The following is a 24,472-nucleotide window of genomic DNA, read 5'->3' as shown; positions in this document are numbered from 1 at the left end:
TACAAACATGTACCTTATATATTTACTTAGATGAGGTCCTTCTTCTACTGTGGTATCAGGTGGTTCATGTAAGGTCATCAACAGTTCAACCACAATCTCTGATAAGTTATTATGAGATAAATTGTCAATTTGCTAGAAGAAGATAAATAGTGTTTTAATAAGGAAAAAAAATACTTTAGCTAAAATAATTTAACATTTCTTTTTCCTTCTGAGAACACCCATTTTTTCCTGTTTGGATTCTCTATTTGTTCAATTATTCACGACATACAATTCATTCAGAAATTAAGCCTGGTTAAGTCTTATCTATGGCAGTCACAGGTAGAACAATTTACTTCCCTACAGTATCTGGAAAAAAAAAAAAAAAAAAGTTTAATTTTACTACTAGTTCTGAATATAGAGTCTGCCTCTGGAGAAGACGGCTCCTCATAAAGCATTAACAAAATATTTTAAGAGGAAAACATGACTTACTTAAACAGATGTATGACGGGGAAACTCAAGGTCGTGTAATGAATGGTAAAAAAAAAAATTTATTACATTCTGAATAGCTACTTAAAAATCTTGGGATAAAAATTCGGCTAGTTTGGCTTTATTAAAATAACAATTTTGTATCTATAAACTTGAACTATTTACATTTTTACAGAATATATAAAAGTTCCTTTCAGGTCTGTTAAATGACAGAGAACTCAATTTACACATTTAAAAATAGATACCTGTTTTCCTAAGCACTTTTCATCCTTAAGCATGTCGAAGACTTCAGAAGCCTTATCTCTTTGCTCTGCTACTTCATTCTTTCCATGGCTTTGATAGGCAAAATACGGAAGGATATTCACAAGTATCTTTGGAAAACAGTCTGCTAGAACCTGTCTCCAGTCTTTTTCAATCTTGTCAGCAAGTAACTTCACATCTTCAAATTGACTTCTAATCACCAGGTGTGGAACCAGAACTTTATAACAAGACCTACACGTAGTAAATACATTTCCAGAATGTCCTTGAATTGGATTTTTAAAAAAATTTCAAGTATAATATAGCAAATATCATTCCTCTATTGTATAACCAAACTTGTATTTATTGTTTAGCTACAGCTATACAAAAAAATCTTACCAGCATAAATGTAATTAACACGGTACTTGGAATACATTTTAAAAGCTCTCAATATGTTAGAAATTTGAAACACTGTGTCATAACTGTAAATAAATTTAAGTAAACTGCTTTCATATAGCAAACTTACCTGTAGAATTCCTCAAGGCTAGTATAGTTCAGAAGAACATAAGGAAAAGCAGACAGGCTATATCCACTGTCATTTATTTTCAGCCACTCCATCACCAAATAGTCTAAATGTGATGTCATGAAGTCTTCTATACTTTTATAGCCAAATATGGCAGATACTTTTTTCAAAACCTATGCATGAAATAAGATTGAAGAAATAGCATGCAGAGTACATGATACTATGGCAAACTGACAGTACTACACCTCCATGTGTCATCCCCCCCCAGACTTTTAATGAATATTTTTATAAGTCAGCTCCTATTTAGCATAAGCAATTTTTTTATTATTTGTATTGCCATATCTAAAAAGAGTGCAATCAAGGAACTACAACTGCCCTCTATGAGGCAGGAAAAGGACAGACAGTACACATTTTGCAGGGTAGAGACTGTGTGTAAAAACAAGAGGCAACAAATAGAAAGAAAGGATAAAAAGGAGAGAACATGCACACTAAAAAAAATGACTGACATGAAAGGCTGCAGTATAAACAGCAATTATTTCAGTATACCCTTGTGAACTTCAGAATTAAAGTCCACCAGACACATACCATCTTCCAATACTTTGCATTTATTTTACATATTTTCCACATTGCAAAACTCACTTTACTTCCACTGGGTAGAAAGATTTTCTAAAATGAGATCTGCAATCTTCAATGTATAAAAATCTATTTGTATTTCAGATCTGTGCTTTTAACACACAAGATTTACCATTAGAATTGTCTTTTATGATGTCATTATTTCTATGTAGGTCATTAAATATAATTACAAATTCATTCAGACATTTATGTCCCACATTAGTCGCGCTTTTACAAAATTTAACAACTTTCAATACTGACAAATGCATTTTGTATTGTTCCAATTTTAACCTAACCTTAATTTATAATCTAAATATAAAATGGAATTTTATACTTGCCTTTTTGACAAGGTGAGGTTCTAATCCATTCTCTTTCACAGACTGGCAAATAGCAAACAACGCTTGCTTTTCACAGACTGGACTGCAGCACAGAACCATGGTTATAAGCATCAGCAAAACCGCTTTTCCATTACACTGTTTGTCCAAAAGATCTTCAGGACCAGCATCACCCCTGACCTTCAATAAGAAATAATGAAGAACTCGTACAAATATTATGTTAAAGCAATCTCCTAATTAATAAATGAGCACAAATATTTTAAAATTAAGAGCACTGACATAAATACTGCTGAAAATCTTGCTTTGGTTGCTTAAAAATTACTTCTCCCAGCTGTCTGCTCCACTCCTCAATGAGAAGTTACTGCCTCCAGCATGCCAGCACACATGCCAATACCTCATACACTCCAGGTCATGTTATAGTATCGAAAGTTTAAACAAAGGTGACACACTTAACAGGGAAATGATAGAGGCATTGATGAGACAAGTCTCCTTTTTGCTCCTCCCTGATGCATATAGGAAAGAACTGCCTAGGAACTCTAGGAAAGAGCTGGAGGCAACACTACAGAGGGATGAAATGAGATGACAGAGAGATGAGGGCTCAGCAGCGAGCTCAAGTTACAAGACATCAGGCAAAGGGAACAGAGAGAAAACACCACAGAGAGATGACATGCATATAGATGATAGCATGACAGAAAAAACAATGGAAAATTATATAGATGACTTAGCATGGTAGCAAGGAAGGAGAAGTGAAAGACACTAACAGAAACATTAACAGTTAAAGAAATTCCACAGTAATATACACCATTGCATTTCCAGTCACTACACTGAAGTAAAACTTTTCCTTCACTTGAAGTTTCTTCCAAATAGTTTAATTTTTTAAGCAAATTTTGGTTTTGTGAAAACTACTGCTCTAATACCACTGGAAACATGATCTCTGAAATTTACAAATCTGTTTTTATACTATGTATACACATAATTTGAACTTACATTGCCTTTTACTCACTATTTATATATTGTCTACAATATCAAGGCTCCATTTTTCTTTGATTCTTAAGTGTTACAGTACTGAAACCCGCAACAACAAATAGTATGATACAGAAGAGCAGTCTGGAACATACAGTGAAAAAATCTACAAACTTCTACTGTGGGCAAAACAGTGACCGACTAGATGTGTAAGGAATTTCCTGACTACAACCTCATTTCACCACCTCAGATTATCAGAAGCCCAGAAAAATTAATGTTCTCAGAAAACTAAACACGATCATTTTAAAAGTCGTCTTATTCCTAAGATGAAAACTAGGCAAAACTAATAACTAGATGTTGGTACCAGATTTCTCATTCCTTCCTGAACTCTGAGATATGCATTCTCAAAAGCCTTTTGCTGGAGCTTCAAGGGAAGAGGTTTTGACATTCCAGAAGAATCTTTGTGTTTCACATCTTGAAACAAACTTCAAAAAAAGAACAATAATTATTAGCATAACATTTAGTCTACAGAATGACTGCATATTGTGTGTATCAAATAATAACATTCTGATTTTCTGAATATCATTATTTTCTTCTTAACTTTCTTGTACAGCGGTCTTTCTTTCCTCTCCCTCAAACATTATCAATAACACTAAGAAAATCTGTTGGGATGGAATGGTGGAGAATAGCCTGAAAACATACAAAAGTTTTCCAATCTCTGCCAATGCAGGAAGCCAAACTTCAGTTGTCCATCATAATAGAACATTTCATGTCATGAAGTACTTTGAGAATATATTTACTGAAGAGATGCATATGTAAAAAGTTTCTCAAAGAATTTATTTTTTGTAGATAAAGGCCCAACCCACTTTGCTCTTTGTAATAAGAACACCACAGTGGATCTGACCAAATGTTTCTCTAGCCACTTCTAAGTAACTATTAGCAGATACCTAAGAAACAGCACCATATGCTTGCCTTATATGCATAATAATTCTTTGAATATAACATTTGACCACTAGTGACCTAGGCAGTTAGAAGTGGTGACCGTATTTACTATCCTTCAATGATTTCCTCTTCCGTGAATTTGTTGCTTTTTGAACCCTTGCAAACATCCAGACAGTTCAAAGTAGTAGGATAACACTTCGGGTAACTGAATATTATACAAAGAAGTAAACCATATTTTCTTAGAATCTTGAACCTGTTAGCTTCACTTGATGTCTCCTAGTCTTCAAACTGGAAAAGACTGCCAATCTTCTCTTTGTTCCTCTCCATATTTTGTAGAGTTATGCTATACCTCCTGCAATTCAACTCTTTTTGTGCTGAAGGGCTCCAGTTTATGCAACCAATAGCTGTGCATAAAGTGTTTCATACTTCTGAATATCCCCCCTCTCCTACTATTCCAGTTCTATTACATCGTTTTTGATGTATGGCAAAAGAACTATATACAGTATTCAAAACACAAGATCCTTTGAAAAAGTTTTTATGCTACACAGTGTACCTAATCTATTTCTAGAGGATAAACAACTATTTCCTATTCAAGTTTTGCATAATAAATTTAGTGCAAAATCTGCTATCATATATATAGTTTATCTCTCTATATACATATATCTCTCACATCACAGAATAATTGAAACGTAGACAAAGTTTGAAAACCTTAACCAAAGTAACTCAGTAGGCTTTTATATTCCATCAAGATTAAAGCCCCAGAAGTACTGAAAAGAGCAGCTATATAGCAGCAGAAGTAACACCCCATTAAGTGAAATTAAGTGTTATTCTTATAAACAGAAAAAAGATCAACATTATCACCTGGTAATTGACTTTGCAGCAAGAATGCGAACTTGATGGTGACTATCTGCAAGAAAATGTGGGAAAGCACCACTCACAGGTAGATCTTCATTTACCACATTAAGGATCACCCACTTGCAATGAGGATCAGCCTGAAGAAAATTAATATTGTGGTTTAAAATATACAGAAGACCTACAATGGAATATACACTGATGTACACAAAAGATCAACATGCTAATGAATGTCAGAAAATCTGGGATTACCTCAAGCAGGGCTTTCATGCAGTTTAAAAGGGCCACTCTTACTGGTGCTGTGCATTTCCCTCCTTGAGCTAAATGCCTAAAACAAGGAAGAACTGAATAAACGAAAAAGTGGCCAACAATTTTGAGAAAAAGTCTAACAAGTTAGTTTCTGCTGCTTACAGTTCATTCTTTTGTACTCAACAGGCATGTTTCGGAGGATTTGACGTTTTATTGATAATCTACAATTGTAAACAATATTCATTTTTGGTTGCTGAAGTTATTACTTGTTACATTTACTGATGCAATTCAGAGTATAATCAGTCTTTGTTAATATATAACAGTGTAGCATTTGTTGTTCTAATACTATATTAACGATGATACAATTCTTTGATACAAATATAACATGACACAGAAAATCTAGAAAGTTAAATGCTGTATAAAGATATCATAAGATACCAAGAGCAAGACACAAAATGGCACTACAGTCTTCACACTGATAGCAAAGTTAAAAATTTTATGTCCAATAGACTTCTGCATTAAATAGATAAATCGTACCAAAAGGCTCCAACAACTGTCGAAAATTGTCCTTGGGCATCCCCTGTCTCTTCAGTATGTGCGCTGGACTGGGCCAACCCTACTGCTATAGGAAGCAAGTTATTTAGAATTACTTTGCAAACTTCTTGATCTCGACGGTACATAGAACACACAGCACTGCGACAGGAAGAAAGAAAAAAAAAATCTTGAAACACTAAGCAGCCCCCAAATCCTCTAGCTGTTCAACTAAAATAGCTCTAATACATGCTGAATAGTTTCTCTCTTACGAAAGAGGCCTAAGAAGCATAAGAACATCGTCTTCAGGCAAGAAGTGTTCTTCAATAGGGAGCTCCTTCAAAAGGACCAAGGACTGGGGAAAAAAAAAAAAAAAAAAAAAAGGAAAATAACGCTTAAGAAAATAAGTAGACAAAAACTATAAAACATTTTCAGTAACTCTTACATGAAATCAGCAGCAAGGATACCTATTGTCAGCTCTTATATGCTAGACTCTGACCATCTTTTCATGCAAAGACTGTCACACAGCAACACGGCTCATGAAATTTTTAGTTTTGGCAGTCAAAAATATTTCCTTTGTAAACTAAACCACAGATCATATTCTACTACAGACAGCATTTCTAGATATTTAACAAATAATTAATGATAAAGGCAAGATGTTTATACTTCTCAAGTCTTTATTTTCTGGCTTACAAATTCTAACTGCTCTTTCCCTGACCATAGCACACTTCAAAACGCTAAAAGTAGCCATTTTAATGTCTTCTCAGGGGACTGATGACAAGAGAAAGACAAGAATATACAATTGACAAGAATATACAAACCAGTACAAATACAGGGGTGGGTCTGCTGCAAAAAAATCTCACACTCACCATGTGCAGATGCAATGGCTTAGCACTATCAAAGACACTGCCATCAGTAAGCATTAACAGCTGTCTCCGTATATCAGAGGCTCGGAAGCTCACCATCTGAACTTGGACTGTAGTTACACAAATACATAAGAACCTCAGAATTTCAAGGAGAAGTAAATCCTGCTTTGTCAACTGTTCTTCAGCTAATGGGCTCAAAGCACCTGCAAATAAGGTTTTCATGTAAGAAATGCTTCTACAAGGACAATAAAAAAGTTGATAATATTTTAGGTCTTTACAAAACTAATTAAAAGTTCGCAGAATAGAGTATTAGCAACCTTTATGTTTATTTGTTGTTGAACAGTTACTGCATCAGTAGCAGCCTTTTGAGTGTGTTTCCCACTTCTACAAAGGCCCTCTCTAAAACAGAGGCTTTTAATTTTATGTGCCCATACATAAGGCTGATTCCTCCATCAAGGTTACAATGAACTCAGCAGAACCATCTGCAGCTGTGTTCTTTTGTGTTGTTAACTATAACTTAGGATGTATTTTAAACTACGGATTCAAAGCTTCCCCAAAATTGAAATGATGGCAACTACTACTATATTAATATCCTCATTGAAATTTCAATTATAACCTAAATGAAATAGTTACAAATACCATTTTCCGGTCACATTTAGAACTCTTGTAACTTTCTGCAACTGCAAACTTTATTTATTAGAATTATTTATTGGATGGTTGGAGAAGATACTTTTAAAGACACTTATTCAACATGATGGGGAAAACAGAGCAGCTGCTGTTTGTGGCATTAATATAACACCTTGATTTCCTTTCCATTCAATAATAAACAGAAGACATAGTTCTGATTAAAAACTAAGATACACACCATTTTAAGAAAGAATTTAAAACAGAAGACAACATCAATACTTGTAGCTCCTATAGGCATAAACAGACAGATTCATGCTCCTGTCCCTCTGCAGGTCCAGAGATGTAAGAAAGCTGACCTTGTCAAGAATTACTGATCACAAAAATGAGTAAAGTTAAATAGAACTACTTTTAAGAAAATTAAGCACAGTCTAATGACAGAGACAGGTATCCTACAGACACACTTTCTAGCCCCTTCTTTGCCAAAACTTCTGCCTGACTTCAAGCAAGTTAGCTAGCTTCTCTGCTTGCATTTAATATTTATAAAATAAAAAATAAACTTCTCCTTTCCAAAGGAGCTAGAACACTTCATTAACATCTTTAAAACCTAATGAGGTACAAAAGAATTATTATTGTTTAGAAAGTACCTAGTTCAACCACTACTCGCTTCAACTTCTTCAATAAAGCAGCACAGTTTTGTATCTCACTGTCTTTCAAGCAAAGAGCAATCTGTAAAAACAAGCTTTTGCAAATAGTTTTGGACACGGAGAAGACTTACCTGTTACATTTTGCATCTCACCAGATTCATTTGAGTCACTGATGTCAGTCACTGAATGATCATCAAATAGATCATCAGATACTTGGTTATCTACTTCCATTACACTCTCTTCAGGATCATTTCCCATTAGATCCACTTCTCCCAGTTCACTTGCTTTTCCAGTAAATGTCATCTAACAAAAACACCACATCATTTTAAAACTGGCTTTTAAGGACAGGAGAAACACCACAAACATAACACAAGGCAAGACACTACAGTTTCCCAGTGAACTAGAACAGGTGAAGACAATAAGGGCTACGATGAATTGATGAATTGAATCCTTTGTGATAAACTTGTCTTCTACACACATGAATTGTTTGATTTGAACTATTCTCTTTAGGATACAAGCTTCTTAAGACAGATACTAGTCTCTGCGTTTTAGATGGTGCCAAGGACATTGTTAGTATTTGAAAAATAATGCTCTCTACAAGACTTACAAACTTCTCACTGTACTTCATAATTACAGAGAAATGAAAGGAAGGCATATGACCTTTTTGAGGCCACACTAATTACTGCTTTCCCTATCAGATGACAAGTTAACAGAAGGTAATACTCTCAGCTTCTCCTCACCTGAAAAAACAAAGGATTTTATCTACCTAGACCTGACTACACGACAACGTGCCAAAAAGAGAAGTTTTAAGACTTGTGCTAAACACAGTGATGTGCCACCCTATAACTTTTCTCAGCGAGTCATTTACGGTTAGAAGATTTAATACCCATATAAAAAACACCTTTAAAGTGTTTTAAGGCATAAGTCCATCAAACTACAAAATAAAAAGAAGCTTTTAAAACTTTTAAAAGTGCACTGAAGTTAAATGTCATGCGTTACAGAAATTCTTTCTGTGGCATAAAATCTGCATATACTTTTACTCTAATACCATATTAACAAATTTCCAAAAATAACATACTTTGTTTTTTTAATGTGAGCTGGCATGCTAACTTTGATCAAATGTTATCCATCTGCTCTCGTTTTTCCCCTACAGCTGTGTTCAAATGTTAGACAGAAGTGTTTCCAGTTAGGAATTTTTCAGTAATAAGTATCTCATTTGGTTTGCCTCCAAATTATTATACTGTAAAAACAATCCTCTCATAGAAGAGCACTGCATTTAGAAATGGACAGAACGTACTTACCAGATTTTTACAAATATCTACAAGATCATTCATAAATTTTGATGTTAACAAACGCAGGAATATATTAGACAGCATCTTATTAGCACTGTTCTGTAAGAAAGCAAGATGTACAGACAGGTTATTTTATTTTTTTCAGGTACCATATGCATGATATTCAACTTTGTGACCTCATTAATGAATAAAGAAATATAAATTCCTTTATAAACTTTACCTTGGTACAATTGCATAAACATTTTGTACACTGTATTATCAAAGTCCTCAGTGAACTGATCTGGGCATCTTCATTTAGCTTGTTTTTAGACTGAGAAATGCTTTCTCCGGCATAATGAATGAGAGACTAGTAAAAATACAACACAATTAAAATACCTCAGTTAAATTCCTTTATACATTGGCATATACACAGTGCACACACACAGACAAAAGGACATGATTCTCATTCATAGTCATTCATAAATATACAGCTTTGATATTTATTGTGTGCATCAATGAGTCTGGACTTTTTTTTTTTTAAATTTTTGTTTCACTCACTGTGCTCCAGAAGTGACAAAAAGATGGCCTACACCTGCCTGAAACATTGTTATTTTCATCACAAATGAAAAATACAGTCTCTCTCCATAATGTTTAAGTTTTGGGTTTCCATATTTAAGCAAGAAACCACCTCAGACAGGAGTAGTAGTAGTAATATTAATAATAGTAGCTATCATCATACCAGTTTGAACCATCAAATGATCGTAACAAATTCCTGAATAAAAGACCTACAAAAGAAAGGACTTCTTATCCTCTAAGTAGTCCTTTGTCCACATGTCCATGATTATTTTATTTTTTTAAAAGGGGTGACTCAGAAATGTATCAAAATTTAGAATACTCTCCACTGCAAAACTGATGCTTTAGTGTACTGACAGAATTTCAGTGACTCCTCTCTTTCAGCAGCAGTAACATATTTAAACCTCTCTCAACTGCCTTTTTTAAAGCAGAAACCAGTGGAAATATTCATACTTTGTAAATGTGTCAATATGAATAGAATTTAAAAAAATATTTTCTATTTAATGGTTTATTTAATTTTTAATAGCTCCCAAACACATTGCCGCTTACCCTAGCATTCTGAAACAACTCTGATTTAAAGGCATCCTCTTCTTTAAATATACCAGTGTAGCAATAGCAACCAAGAACACCAATCAAGAGACTGATGCATCGGACAAAGTGTTCTGCAGCGACAACCTTAAACTAAATGAAATACACAGTATAAACACCAGTGGTTTATCATTAAACTTTTCACCAAAATACAGAATTCTTTAGTCTTTTTTAAACATTTTTATATACAGATTTCACCAAAATCAATGAAGATTTGCATCCTAGTGTTTTGCATTGCAGTTGCCTCAGCTCCCTAACAAGTCCTTTTGGCTCTCCACGTTATAATATTCTCTTTATGTCCCATGGCCCTTACACTTCCTTCCTTCACAATACTTTAAATTATCACTCTTGTTTAGATTCTATCATAGCAATACTTCCAGCTCTTCCCACATGCTCTGTTTATCTATTTTACCTCCTGCCAGGACAAGAGACAGTATGAGCTAGTCAGGAATTATATCACATTCCTACTGCTGTCTCTTCTGATCTTAGTAAATTTGTAAGTCACTTCTTAGCAGCTACTGTGTCAACAAACAAATGACATAGATGGTTGTAAATGCATGCAAGCTTACTGCAGGAGCATTTCAGAGATCCCTTTTTACCTGTCTAAATTATTTGGATCAAAGGAGGAGAAAGACCAGACAAATAATTTTTTGTCTTACTTTCTCAGGAAGGGAGACCAAAACCGATTGCTATCACATTTTTGAAAAGCAAGTATCTATAAAAAAAGATGGGAAAACTTATGCATACATGCCATTGTTACAGATGCAAAACCAGGGACAAGGAAGGCACACTGCTATATTAAAACCAAAGCTAGCCTGTCAAAAGAACTGGAAGTTTAAAAAGCCTGCTGCTTTTGTTTTCACAAACTTTATCATTATGTGGTGGCTCTTCCTCCACAAGTCAAGATTTTTCTCCAAAGGAGAGATTCTGCGGTGTTTCAACAAGTGGAAGATACAAATAGATTCACGGGATAGTTCAGGCTGGAAGGGAGCTCAGCAGGTCTCTGGTCCAACCTCCTGCTCACAGCTGGGTCATTTCTGAGGTCAGACCAGGTTACTCAAGGCTTGATCCAGTCAGGGCTCGAAACCCTCCAAGGATGAAGACTGCACAACCTCTCAGGCAGGGCAACCTATGCCACTGACTGACTGTCCTCACGTAGATAAAATTATTCTTGTATCCAGTGTGAACTTCTCTTGACTCTGCCTGCTGCCTCTCATCTTCTTGCAATACACCACTGTGAAGAGCATGGTTCTGTCTTCTAGACAATCTTATAGGCACTGGCAGGCTGCCCCAAAGTCTGTAGGTCTCCCCAAAGACATCTCTGCTCCAGGCTGAACAAGCCCAGTTTCCCCTGTGTCTCCTCACAGGTCAAGTGCTGGAACCCACACCACCTCAGTAGCCTCCACTGAATGCACTAAATGTCTGTCTTGTATGGGGAAGCCCAAAACTGGAAGCAGTATTTCAGATACCATCTAAAAGCACCGAGTAGAGGGATATAATCAGTTCCCTTGAGCAGTGGCTGTGCTCATTAATATAGCCTGTATTTGCAGCTTTCTTTACAATTACCCTTTTACACAGCTGCCTCTTCTTACAAAATCTGTTTGAGACCTCTATGTCTCCAGCTATCTTGGCTGAAAACTGGCAAGAGCTTAAAGCATTACAGGGGCACAGAAGCTGAAACCAACATCACAAAAAGCAGGGTAACCATGGTTTATGTGGCAACTTAGCACACACTTCCACTTCTATGCAGCCTCTACGTATTCCCACACACTTATGAAAACTATGGATATTTTGCCAATGATGTAAAAAATACAGACTTCTCTATTTCATATTATTGGATATAGTTTTTAAAATGCTTGTGGTTCATTTTTTCCAGCAAAGGAATGAAAATCTATATACATTGCCTTGAAAATATATTGTTTGAGAGCACAAATACAAGGATGTAACAGTAATTTCTAACTTACCTTAGGAGCATAGCTGCTTAAAAGCTTTTCTGACATTGCTAAGAGACAGTGCTCCAGTGTTTCCCTAAGATTTTGATTGATGGCAAGTCTTGAACCAGTCACATTTTTCTCTGCAACATTTACTGCAAAGTTAGTGAAAATATCCATTTCATCAAATGTTGTCTGCAGATACAGCTCTTCAACGTCAGAAAAATCGTCATCTTCTCTCCCTTGCAAGTGTTGCACACTTGAAGAAGAGACATCATTTTTACTTTATCAGCCAGTATACGACCATATATATAGAAGTCGTTGAAACTATTATTTAAATACAAGAATAAACAAAAGCAAATTAAAATATTTTATCTTTTTGTGCTTCCAAACTCTGGTTGATCTTTAATTTCTGATGTGACTTCATTGTGGAATGGATACTACCACTTTAGTTCTGTCTGAAGAAACTGCAAGGAAAAACAAAGCCTGCACACAGATCATATGATCTACTATAGTTCATAAAGCAGCATCTGTTTTGTGTTAAGATGGATGACCTCAACCTACTTTACACAAGTGGAGCAGAAATTCACAAAACCCCTGAAACTAGTATTTTTAACTTCTAGTAAGAAAGTCTTATTTTCCACCAGAACAAGTTATACACATTTTAGTTTCACTAACAGGAACCTAGATACAGTCCAAGAGCTTGAACATATCCATCAGTGAAAGATGCAACAGCATTCATAGAGTGACTCCAACAGACTCAAGTAATGTGTGGCTGGGGCCACAAATATAGGTGGAGTGGCATGGGGACATATGTACAGCAAGCATCTAGCCAACTTTCTACTTAGCATCTATCTACAAGAAAACTCTTAAGATATATGCTTACTCTAGAATGGAAGGTAATGTTAAAAAGCATTAATATATATTCATACAAAGTTACAAGTTACTTGAAAACTGTAATTGTAATGAATTAAAAATACCTAATGTACTTACGGATAAAGAGCCAAATACTTAGATGTATTGCTGAAGAGAGATGTTACACATATTCCTTATAAGGTGTTTTGTTCAGTACCTGAAGCTTTGACTCTGTCAGCAAGAGACTATTTTAATGTCTGCTCACAGCATGTTAGCAAATTGCAAAAGCACTATTATTTTTATGGCGTCTGAAAGATGTCGTACAGAAAGATGCAAAAGAGCTTGAGGAATTATGCATTTCGTTATCTCTGCTTGCTAAAATGAAAAATATAAGAAGCTTAAGTATCTGTAATGATTGATTTAAAAACATACCATTTAACATCATTTTGGAAAAAAATCATGGCAGCTCTACTGTTCTTCATTGTAAGGCTCACAAGAATTTTTTGTAATATAAGATGAGGAAAATCACTGTAAAAAAAGAAAATTGTTTTGTATTTTCTTGCAATCAGACAAGCTCTTCAGATTCCTGAAGCACGCCTAAACATTAACCAGATTAACAATGTATCTTCAAAGTAGTTTAAGTCTTCACTTACAATTTCTAACACATAGTTCATGTATCTGCTATGCTATAGACAGACAACTAAATTATGTCCCCAGAATGACATTCTACAGTAGGCTTAAAAACCCTATAAACTCTACCAAAGCTTTAACATAACACAATCCTGCAAATCTACTTTTCCCTGGGCAATTTTCTGTGTTATAGGCTGAGCTTACATATAAAATTATGGCACCAAGACTTTACCTGCAGAGCACAGGAGGCAACTCTGCACATTCTTCCATTTCTTCCTCCAAATAGCAGGACAGTACCCACTTCATTATTGCCTCCTTTAACACAGAATCCATATTTCTTTCACAATTACTCTGTTCCATTCCTATGTCCAAATTTTCTGGCACTGAATAGGCAGACATCACTAATGATAAACAACATACAGCAGAACTGTAACAAAAATGGAACACAGGACATTTGTGAGAAACAATATGGTATTTGTTGATCAGCACTCTAAAGCAAAGTCAGTATTTCTGCATGCTCAGGGAGCATCAAGTACATAAGCAAGTTAACAAGCACGCATACTGGAAAACTTCTTTGTTAGAATCTTTGCATTTTCAAAAGCCACATTTTGGCTATTACAGACATTTCCTGTCTATTTTAAAGACTGTTCCAGCATACTCATTTCAGAATCAAAATATATTTAGAAGAAAACATACTTTTTAACTTCAAAAAATCAACATCTCTTTCAGCCAGTTTTTAAATTTTTAGTCCATTTAATATTTTTAGTCAATTTTAAATCTGACGATGCTTGCCTCTCCTCTTCTGCCTCTGCTTTCAGACTTACATATGTATTTATGCTCGTTTCAAATGCTTAAAATGCAAAACGTAAGCAATTCTTAACTAGAAATACAGCCACAACAACAATAATATTATTTTGAACAATACAGTGGCTTTGGTTGCACAGTAACGAGCAATGTGAATCAGTCACAAAATATTATCCTTGCTTCCCATTTTACCTTGAAGGCTTGCATGCAGGTCCTGAAAATATCTTCCAGAGTTCTTTATCTGTTACAACAAGGTTTCCTTGAATCATAGCTCCAAGTAGCCCAAAGCTCTCCACTTCAATTTGCTGGAAACTTATGCTACGAATGGTAAGAGACCAAATCTTTGCCCAGATTCTCTGGAGCTCCAATTTGTGGGTGCTTTTCAAATCAGTTTTCTGGGTTTGACACAAAGCTACCTCCGTAAGACACTTCAGCACATATGGGGTCCTTTCTCCTCGGCGCTGCTGAGGCAGTAACTGGTGAAGTACATTGAGTAAGGGAGGTAGCTCACTGTTAGGAAGACTCATGGGATACTTCGATATCAATTGAGCTGTAATCTGTAACCTTGAAAACACAAAATAAAGCAATTAATATGAAATATACATAAATTTGTGTCTTCAAAAGTAACTGAACAAACAAAGCGTTCTCCGACTGCCATTTCACATTTATACTTTCCAGTATTGAACTAATTTGTTTACTATCAAAGGTTAAAGATTCAGTATTTCTATTGTATTTATTTGTAAAGTCTGCTCATCTAGCCTCACTATCACTAATAATTTCTTACAAGCTGAGTTCACTGATTTCTGACCACAAGGGAAGAAGATTTCAGGCAAAACCATTATTTTTCTCCTTCCAGACTAGCCTGTTATACACTCTGACCTGGGGAGTGACCTCAAGGATGAAATTCCATAAACAGGAAACATTACAACATCCTCTCTGCAGATAAGAAAAATAAAATTTATCAAATGAATAAAATGTTAAGCTAGGGATGGTAAATTGGAAGGGTTTTGCTCATAGTAATAGTTGCAACTCTACTCAAATTAGTAAATTACAGCACTCAGTATTTCTTAGAGATTGCCACCTCCACACAGAATGGCATGTTAACTTCTCAATTGGATCCTAAACAGCTATTTTGTCTCAACACTGCAAGCAATGAACACACACACACACACACACACCTGCTGCCCCAGCTCAGGGCCCAATTCACAAGCAGCTACACTGTTCTGGTATCTTGTACAGCAGTTTCCAAGAAAGTCAGAAAAACAGAGAGGAACAGTAACAGCAAAAAACATCCAGTGTAATCTATTTTAGCTAAAACATCAACATTCTTAGGCTTAGGACTACAACTGGTAGGTTCTGGAAAAGTCTAACTGTGGTCTTTTAACAACAACTTGACTCCCTGCTATGCTCTCTGCTACAGGCTCCTTCTTCTGCAGCAGTCAGTGGAAGAAAATGTGTAGCTATACCTCCAGTTCAGAAGTTCCTCATGTCAAACAAAATACCCTTACATAAAGACTGGTAGTATCTAGCACAAAAGACAGGTAAAAAAACCAGAGGCAGTAATATCTTATACACTACAACACAGTTTACCAGGCCTCATTTGTTATTTCTTAGGAAACCAAAAGTTTTTAAAGCAAGAGTGCCAAGAACACTACTCACTACTTTCCAAATGCTGTGAGAAGCTAAGCTTAATTACAAGCATGTGCTGACACCTAATTTGAAAGCACAACATATTCAGGAGAACACTTAAATGTAAAAAGATGTCTGTAGTGATATTTGTTTCATGTAAAGATGTTATTACCAAGGTATGACATCAAAATCCTTTTGGGATCTTTGAAGGTTGTCTCGAATTACCTCCCAGCCTAGTTCAATCCTTCTGCGCTTGCTTAGTACTGTTTCATCACTGGACTCTCTTTGTGAAACATCATATGACTGGGTAATTTCCAGAACTTTGGTATCCTCTGTAAAAACCTTTTGTAAAGAGAAATTAAAAAGTACACAAATTAAAAAAAAGTAGTATTTACAGGAAAACTGAAACATCAAACTAAACCAGTCCATTTTTCACTGCGTATAAAGCCTCTTAAGAGGCTACCAGAAGTATTATTTATTATTCTTTACTATAACAGAACCTCGGCTTATAGTCTAATAAGCAACACTAGTGAAACCTAGTATAATTTAGAAGTCCACACATTTCTAAACTGCACAAAAATTAGCAACTAAACACAACAGAACACAGACAAAAGGTACTAAGACTTCAGTAAATGATTTTGAGGAAATGCTAAAGCCATATTACTTTAAAAAGCAAAACATACAACACAGTAAATATATAGTCAACTTTATATTCAAATAAAAGTTACCTGATGACAAATATCAGCCATTAACTCAATCATATTTTCCTTTAAAGCAATATTACGTGAGCTTGAAGAATACTTTCTTCTACTACTGATGAGATTTATTTCATTCACCAGCAGATCATACAGGTTATGCAAGATACTCTGCCATTTTGTCGAGTCATATGCACCTGAATGCGCAAAAACAATTAAAAGATAACGTGTAACACCCACTTGATACAACACACAAACCTACCTAGACAGCACAAAATACAGCCGAAATCAGAGTAAAGCATACAAAGCTTAAACACAGGCCTGCAAAACAAGTCTTATAGTGGAGAATGAATGAAGTAAAAAGTGAAAAAAGTTAAGAGATAATTTACTCAGCGTATATAAGTAATGAGGGTAGGAACGAAGTTTCTAATAAACAATTCTTTATCTAACTGGAAAGACTACAATGATATGCAATGGATAAATTTGGACTAATTATAAACTCTTTGTCATTTGTAGACAAAGTAAAAAAAAAACCAAACAAAAAAACCAAACCTTTTTAAAAAAATGATGCTATAACTGAAATAGGCCATGACAGGCAAACACAATTACTGAGTCATGTTCTCTGATAAGTTTTACACAGTAGAGTCAGACTTAGACCATAGTAGTAATTTCTGGGTTTAAATAAACCTGGTACGATATGAATACATGTGGCACTCTAAACTCAGTCTAAACTATTATTTCCATTCCCCAAAGACTTCGTGTTTTGATTTAGTAATTAAAATCACCTTTTGATAAAAAAAACCAACCAATCAATGTCTTTAGGACTTCACACAATTAATATTCTCTTAGTGCATACAATTTGAAAACCTCATTTTCACTTTCACTCGATATTAACCTATAGCATAAAACTACTGACAAGTAATCATCACTCCCATTAATGTTTCCAAGCCTCAGTATCAAAATTCAGAAAGCTGGCAAAATAATTTGAACAATCACATACAGTGATAAAAAAAAACAAAACAGGGAGCTTTTTATTGTACCTTTTCCCTGAGTTTTTGCACCCTTTGGATGATGAATACGAACTTGGAGGCGAAATAACTCAATTACTGACTCCTTCAGAGAATCCTTTGGTCTATACTGAGTCCATATATAAAGCACTGTAGGCAAAATTTCTTCCCCTACTTTACAAATCCGTATGCGACAGTTGACAGCAAACTTATTGCAGAAGATATTCATTGCTCCAACAATATGATCCAGGCCTGCAGTATTCTTTTCCTGCCTGCAACATAAACCAAACACTCACACTTCCAGAAGAAATCATCTTATTTCTTTTCACAGGAATTGTCTGAATGTAAATACTAGCAAGTAACCATATTCAGAATATTATTTGCCTAATAAATGCAGAAGTTATTAATATTTTAAAGAATTTATTAAATTGGTGTTCAAAGACAGAACCAAATATGTCTAAAGAGGTATTACCTGCTATTACTCAAGTCTAATCCCAAATACTTAAAATGAGTTATTCTCTAAAAGTAAGTATTAGCAAACAAGAGGAGCACTTGCAACTTACCTTGCATACTGCATTGCTTTTGAAAAGAAGATAAACATATCAGAACTCAATCCATCAGTTTGGAAGCAGTACCCCCTCATAAGTGTGTGAATTATCCTAGCCACCAAGACTCTATTAATCTTCCCAGAAGGTCTGAGGTATAATTGGCCATACAGGATCAGCAACTCTGCAAATATGTTAAAAAAAGTATATATGACATAGTGTGTATATATGTTGTAACTATGCAAATATAAATAAACATATGTATTACAAAGGATTACATAAAAAACGCTTGAAGCAAAATATTGCATTAAATATACAGAAACCACCATTCTGAATTCAACCTCATGTCATTATTCACAGAAGTTAACTGGGGAAAAAATTAAAACAAGTGAAAGTGTCTACACTGGAAGTAGAGTTATATTCATTCTGAGCCGGGATGCAATCTGCTTTGTGTTGCACTGAGCAAAGTAGCTATAGCCACATGATCAAGTTTCACAACTACTTTCACAGTCAACTTCTACTCTACATTTACTGCTCAGCACAGTGGGCTCCACTTGTTGCAGAATACATAATAAAAGTACTCAGAAACAATTTACAGGCACACATACATTAACAAAGAATTTGGCATAGCAGGAACAGGTAAACACATCAAAAGAGTTGGTACTGAGGCTCCCCATATTTCCATTACATGCAGTTCAGCTAGTTCACTCCAACCCACAGACCAACACATCCATGCTTTGCACTCATTTACAAGTTTTCTGAAGGAAAGGCCCCTTCCTCAGATTTTTGCTTTCTTATGTCAAGGCCCGTTTAGGAATCATCACACTGTTCTTTCATCAGCCTTGTACAAATCACAGTAGCACATTACTGATCCAACCATCACCATCAGTTTAACACAACACATAGAAAAAAGCCTTGCTGCCACTTCATTTATCCCACCTGTAAGTGACATGATACTGTCCCTCAGTCCACCAATGGACAATATCCGCTGCAAAGAACCACAAAGGGAAGTAATACTGATTCAGTCCTATGACCTCAGTAGCTATTCTGGGACAACACTTTGAATGAATGGACATCCACCTCTCAGGCTTCCTTTTCTCTGAGGAAAAATATAGGTAGAATGATCTTTTGGGAATCCCAGCCACTAGGACTACTTTGTTCACAGTCAACCAGACATGAGCTCAGAGCAGCTGTATCATATAGTCCTTGGGATGCAGAATGATCAGTTACTGTACTTTTGCTCTGTAGAGTGACTATGACCTAGAAGAGCCTGACAACCCTCAACTCTACTGGTCAGCAGCTCATCAGTTTGGGGTAAGCTCTCCACAGACAGTCAGGATCAAGGCCTCTGAGGCACCCTCTCAGAATCTCTTCTTTTGAATACTCTGCATGGGTGACATCGATGGCATCACCCAGGGCCTTGAGCTCTGGATTCCTGTATTGTGGAAAAGTCAGCTTGGGACAACTATAAATTGCAATGCTACTGCTTCATTGCTGTGCAGGCCTTCGTAGACTTATGGACATCTTGGACTCCAGCAGGACCTATAATGCCAGCTTCACCAAGTCTTTTGTAACTCTGGCCTCAGATTCAACAGAGATACCAGCACCTTCTTTCCAAGCAGGCATAGGGGTCATTTGTAGAACACGGGTGACTCTCTGAAGCATGGGAATCGGGGACAGTTCATACCCCTATATTACTGGGTCACAGAGCCTTAACCTGGTGATAAGTGTCCAAGCCTGGTTTAACTGTGTCCCTTCTGCATAAAGGGTGGAAGTGGAATGTGCATCAGTGACCTCCCAACACCCTCAGAACAGTGGGCCCTACACAACTGCAAGTGCACTGCAGCACAGGGTCACAACAGCCCACAGCCAATGCTCCCTGTCCCTGCAGGGGATTCTTATACTGGGACCTCCTCAGGTTGGGAAACCGCTCCTGCTCACACCTGCAGAGCACTTACTGGATGAACTCTTTCCACGTCTACTCTCCATGCTCTCTTGTGACCTCCCCTTGCCATTGCTGCAATGCTGTAAATCACATCAGCAGGAATCCAACAGCACCATTTGACACCAAGAAACTATTTCTTGCACAGGTCTTTTCACCTTACCTCTTTTAAGCACAAATCTTGCATTTAGTAAAATTCTAATTATCTCTTTGCTTTTGTTATACACCTCATGGGCATGGTGTTATACACCTCCCCATACTACAATGTCATCAATGTACTGTAAGCGTACTGGGGCACTGCCCTCTTCCAAAACCTTTTGTACAAGTCCATGACATATGACCTATGCTTCCATCCTTGTGGCAGAAGGTTCTAGGCATATTGTACTCCTCTCCAGGTAAAGGCAAACTGTGGTTTACACTCAGGAGCCAGGGAAATGGAAAAAAATGCATCAGCTGTGTCAATGGTCATATACTGGGTAGTGCTCTTTGCTTCGAGTTCCTACTGTAGTTCTAGTATACCTGGTACTACAGTGTTCAAGGGTGATGTTACCTCATTCAAATATCAATTACCTCTGATTAATATCCAATCCCTGTTGGATTTTTACATGAGCCTGATGGGATTGTCAAACAGTGAATGGGTTTGAGCAACTATCCCTCAACTTTCTAGTCCTTTGATAAGACCATGTAGAGGACTGAGTAAATCTCTGTTGTTCCAACACTGTTATCAGTGCACTGAGTTGCAACCAGCACCAATTGAGGTGAAGTCTGTTGCAGCCCTGACTCCTCCTCCTTTCTGAAAGAGTCAGACAGCTGAGCAAAGAGGTGTCCTCATTCATTACTACAGTGGCAATACCAAATGCTCACTGACGTCCTCACAGGTCCCTAAAATATCTATTTATTAAAAAGCCAATGCCCAAGATGCAAGAGGCACAGGGTCCCATTACCAATTCCCAGGGCTTCCAGTTTCCTTCAGTAAGACTACTGCATACAGCTTCCACTGGCCTCACGTGACTCCTTTGATGATGCAGCCAGTATATAACAATATGACAGCTCCTCATAATTTTTAAGAGTATGACTATCAACATTCAGAAGCTCAGAAATTCCAGCAGATAAAAGCACCTCATGAAGTCAGTATTTGCTTATCAAATCTGCTTTGGGGCAACAGCTGGAATCCATGTTCTTACTTTCAACTCCTGCACCAGATCACCAATTTTATAAATAGAAAACAGACTTCTCCATTGTACTCCAAGAATTATAAACAAGCATTAAGGTCGAATCACTAAAAAGGTTATGATAACCTTTACAAAGCTCATATATCCCTCCTCTAATAAATGCAACTTGTTTCATTTAATGGATTTAAGTCTGACTTCCTCTAGATTTATGGCCTTCAGTCCTGTCTCACTTCAGTAATTAAATTCCGCTATGCCCCATATGATCTAACGTCAAAATTTCTTCTGTCACACTTCCAGCTTCTGTCCATACACAAACAGACTCAGCTAACTTCCACGTTTCCTAAACTACGTAACTACCACACAGCAGCTCCCATAGACTCCTCAAGCAACCCGTATGTACCTTTCCAGTGACACTCAGCCTTAGTTTCCCTTCTCTGCCTTCTTCACTATCGGTCTTCAAAATCCTGGCTTTTTGTCCCATTCACTACCCACCTACCCTCAGTTCCACCTGAGTACCCAGCTCTTCTTCAGATGCCTTTCCTGCTTATTGCTCTGAATTCCAGGTTCCAGCCTCCCTATCAGGTCAGTCCCTGCCTTCACATTCTGCTCCAACCTGCAGGCTGACAGCCCTTTGTCTTCTACCCCCCTCACTGGCTTCTAGTCTCAGGCAGCTTTCCTATACAGTTCCAGCTTCCCCTTCAATCTTCAACTTCCAGTTCTATCTCCATGGCCAAATAGTACCAAGTTCTTTAACTTCTGAGATCTCACCCTCAGGCTAATTACCCAACCACACCTCCCATCCTGAGTGGTTCCATTTTAGTCACTCTGCTTTGCCAGCCTTCGGCAGGTTTTTTTTGCCTCCCCTTTCACTCCCAGTATCACCAGACCCCTCTTCTGAGTTCCTTGCAAGTTTATTTCCATTCTGTAGTTAAAAAACTCTATTCAAGCTACAGAGTATTTTCTCATAAAATGCTTTTCAAAAATGGAAACTCTGACTTCAGAGCACTACACTATGCAAATAAAGATAGTATTTCTACACTTTCTCCAGGATTGCACATACAACATTCAACAAACTAGACTATAAAACTTCTAATACCATTTTTTTTTCCAAATTACTGTTCTATTACATCAACAAATGAAAACAGATGAGTTGAGAGCTTAGTACACGTCAGATGATTCAAGATACATAAACATTCTTCTCCATGCTAAATAAGTCTTGGAGTCAAATCCAATCCTCTGAAAAGTGAAAAATTATGTTTGCATTTCCACTCAGTTCAGGTTGCAGGCTCTTCATTACCCAACTTTTTAAACTGTTTTTATCTATTTAAATCTTAAGCTTTCTAGTTTTTTCTTTATATGCAATATATGCATATAACAACAGTGACTCAATGGGTTTTTAGGACCTTCATAAGCCAACAAAACTCAGATAATAAAATTTAATAGTAATACATTAACTATATCAAAACTATACCAGCCAATACCTAATAACTTGCAAACAACTGCACACCAACACCAGTTTTACTGAGGCTATTTCCAGCATACACATTCCATGGATTTGTTATACATGTTAAGCCCTGTGGAGACCACGCATACATAACCTGATTGTATAGAAGTACATATGTTTCAGCAAGCAATAGACAAACAGTATACAGAAAGAAAAAAATCAATTCCTAATCTTTGTCGCTTTGTGTATTTCAACTGTAAGCCTTCAAGGCTGATACTATTTTACTCCATGTTTTATGTAGTACCTCACACACAACAGCGCATCAAACAACTTAAAATGCACCTGAACATGCTTCTATACTAGGAAAAGACATTTGTAAGTAGGCTTAAAAATGTTACCTGACCACTGCTGCTGGGATATCTCACACCAATATTTCCTTACTGAGAGGATATCTTTCAGGAGTATACTACTACAGTCAGATCCGTAAGCAGCACAACTTGTTGGATCTCTTATAATTTCCAGGACATAAATCAGAAGTTCCTGACATTTCAGTCTGGGTCCTCCTACACGAAGAAACAATGTGTGACTGTAATTAACCCAAAGTGTGCCAAATAAATCTGGAATTAATTGTTTTTAAATGTTTACTTAAAAAGAAAAAAATCCCTACAGTTCAGAAACAGTTCTGTTAGGAATGATCTTCTTAAACAAACTGTTTCTAAGAAAATAAATTACGAGAGGATACCTCAGTTATATATAAATTGAATAATTAGAAAAAGGCACTGTGAACATCAACAAGGACAGAGAAGGACCACAAAGGACTGATTCACATGAAGATACTTAAACTGTAAGTACGTGGAATTGAGCAAGATGAACTCTACCCTGGTAACTTACTTCAGACTAAAAATGCAAAGTTGAACGCAAAGCACCAAAACGAAACAGTAATTCTATATGAACATATATTACTGACTTCTATTAGCACATCTGATGAAATATTTGACCAAACTTCCAACTTCTTGCATCTTTTTCTGTCTGGTAGTTTGGGTCGAAGCAGACGCATTTGGTTTTGTCAGTTGCAGGTTTTTCATTTCTTTCTGGAAATATTTCTGCAAGACACTTCAAAAATAAAAGAGAGATTAATCAAGGATCTGCACATTTATGACTGAAGTAAAATAGGTAAATGTTGTTTTAGCCTAGAATGTCAGTGCTTGTTCTTCTCACAATTCTAACTATCGAAGACTAAAAACAACTGAAATATATTACAGTCCAAGCATGATGGAAATAATCTATAAAAGGAGCTGTAAGTTTTAAAGATAATCCAGAAGCAACTTGAATAGGAACCAAACTTTCCTTTAAACTTTGCATAATGCTAAATATAAAATTTATAATTAGAAAAAAGCAATGCTAAGTCGTTTTATTTATGCTGCAACATTATACAACAAAATAATAAGAAGTACTCTTCATTGTTTCTATTGGGGAAAACCTTCAAGTCCTATTTCTCCACCATTTAAAATTAACATATAGATTGGATTTTCAATCTAAG

The 24,472-nt window shown here is 36.2% G+C and overlaps 1 protein-coding gene across 4 annotated transcripts in view; it reads right to left on the bottom strand.

Annotated features, from left to right (window-relative positions):
* Positions 1–24,472, bottom strand: part of ATM (ATM serine/threonine kinase) — an 86,358-nt gene that overhangs the window by 50,999 nt on the left and 10,887 nt on the right. For 3 of the 4 annotated variants that reach the window (XM_010572590.1, XM_010572591.1, XM_010572593.1), the window contains exons 4-27: positions 23,900–24,045; positions 23,331–23,495; positions 18,393–18,558; positions 17,863–18,101; positions 16,856–17,019; positions 16,300–16,469; positions 14,691–15,062; positions 13,927–14,121; positions 13,497–13,592; positions 12,243–12,468; positions 10,240–10,371; positions 9,359–9,484; positions 9,148–9,237; positions 7,978–8,149; positions 6,579–6,778; positions 5,982–6,064; positions 5,716–5,871; positions 5,182–5,257; positions 4,939–5,069; positions 3,500–3,620; positions 2,176–2,352; positions 1,229–1,398; positions 711–957; positions 14–132 (exon numbers count right to left, since the gene is read on the bottom strand). In XM_010572590.1, the coding sequence (XP_010570892.1) occupies positions 14–132; positions 711–957; positions 1,229–1,398; positions 2,176–2,352; positions 3,500–3,620; positions 4,939–5,069; positions 5,182–5,257; positions 5,716–5,871; positions 5,982–6,064; positions 6,579–6,778; positions 7,978–8,149; positions 9,148–9,237; positions 9,359–9,484; positions 10,240–10,371; positions 12,243–12,468; positions 13,497–13,592; positions 13,927–14,121; positions 14,691–15,062; positions 16,300–16,469; positions 16,856–17,019; positions 17,863–18,101; positions 18,393–18,558; positions 23,331–23,495; positions 23,900–24,045 (3,939 nt within the window). The remainder of the gene's footprint in view (positions 1–13; positions 133–710; positions 958–1,228; positions 1,399–2,175; positions 2,353–3,499; positions 3,621–4,938; positions 5,070–5,181; positions 5,258–5,715; positions 5,872–5,981; positions 6,065–6,578; positions 6,779–7,977; positions 8,150–9,147; positions 9,238–9,358; positions 9,485–10,239; positions 10,372–12,242; positions 12,469–13,496; positions 13,593–13,926; positions 14,122–14,690; positions 15,063–16,299; positions 16,470–16,855; positions 17,020–17,862; positions 18,102–18,392; positions 18,559–23,330; positions 23,496–23,899; positions 24,046–24,472) is intronic. The other variant, XM_010572592.1, reaches the window with a different exon arrangement.

The sequence above is a fragment of the Haliaeetus leucocephalus genome, unplaced genomic scaffold (assembly GCF_000737465.1).
Source record: "Haliaeetus leucocephalus isolate CR32 unplaced genomic scaffold, Haliaeetus_leucocephalus-4.0 Scaffold351, whole genome shotgun sequence".
Lineage (NCBI taxonomy): Eukaryota > Metazoa > Chordata > Aves > Accipitriformes > Accipitridae > Haliaeetus > Haliaeetus leucocephalus.
Note: the sequence above shows the minus strand (reverse complement) of the source record. Positions and strands in the feature narration are given on the sequence as shown.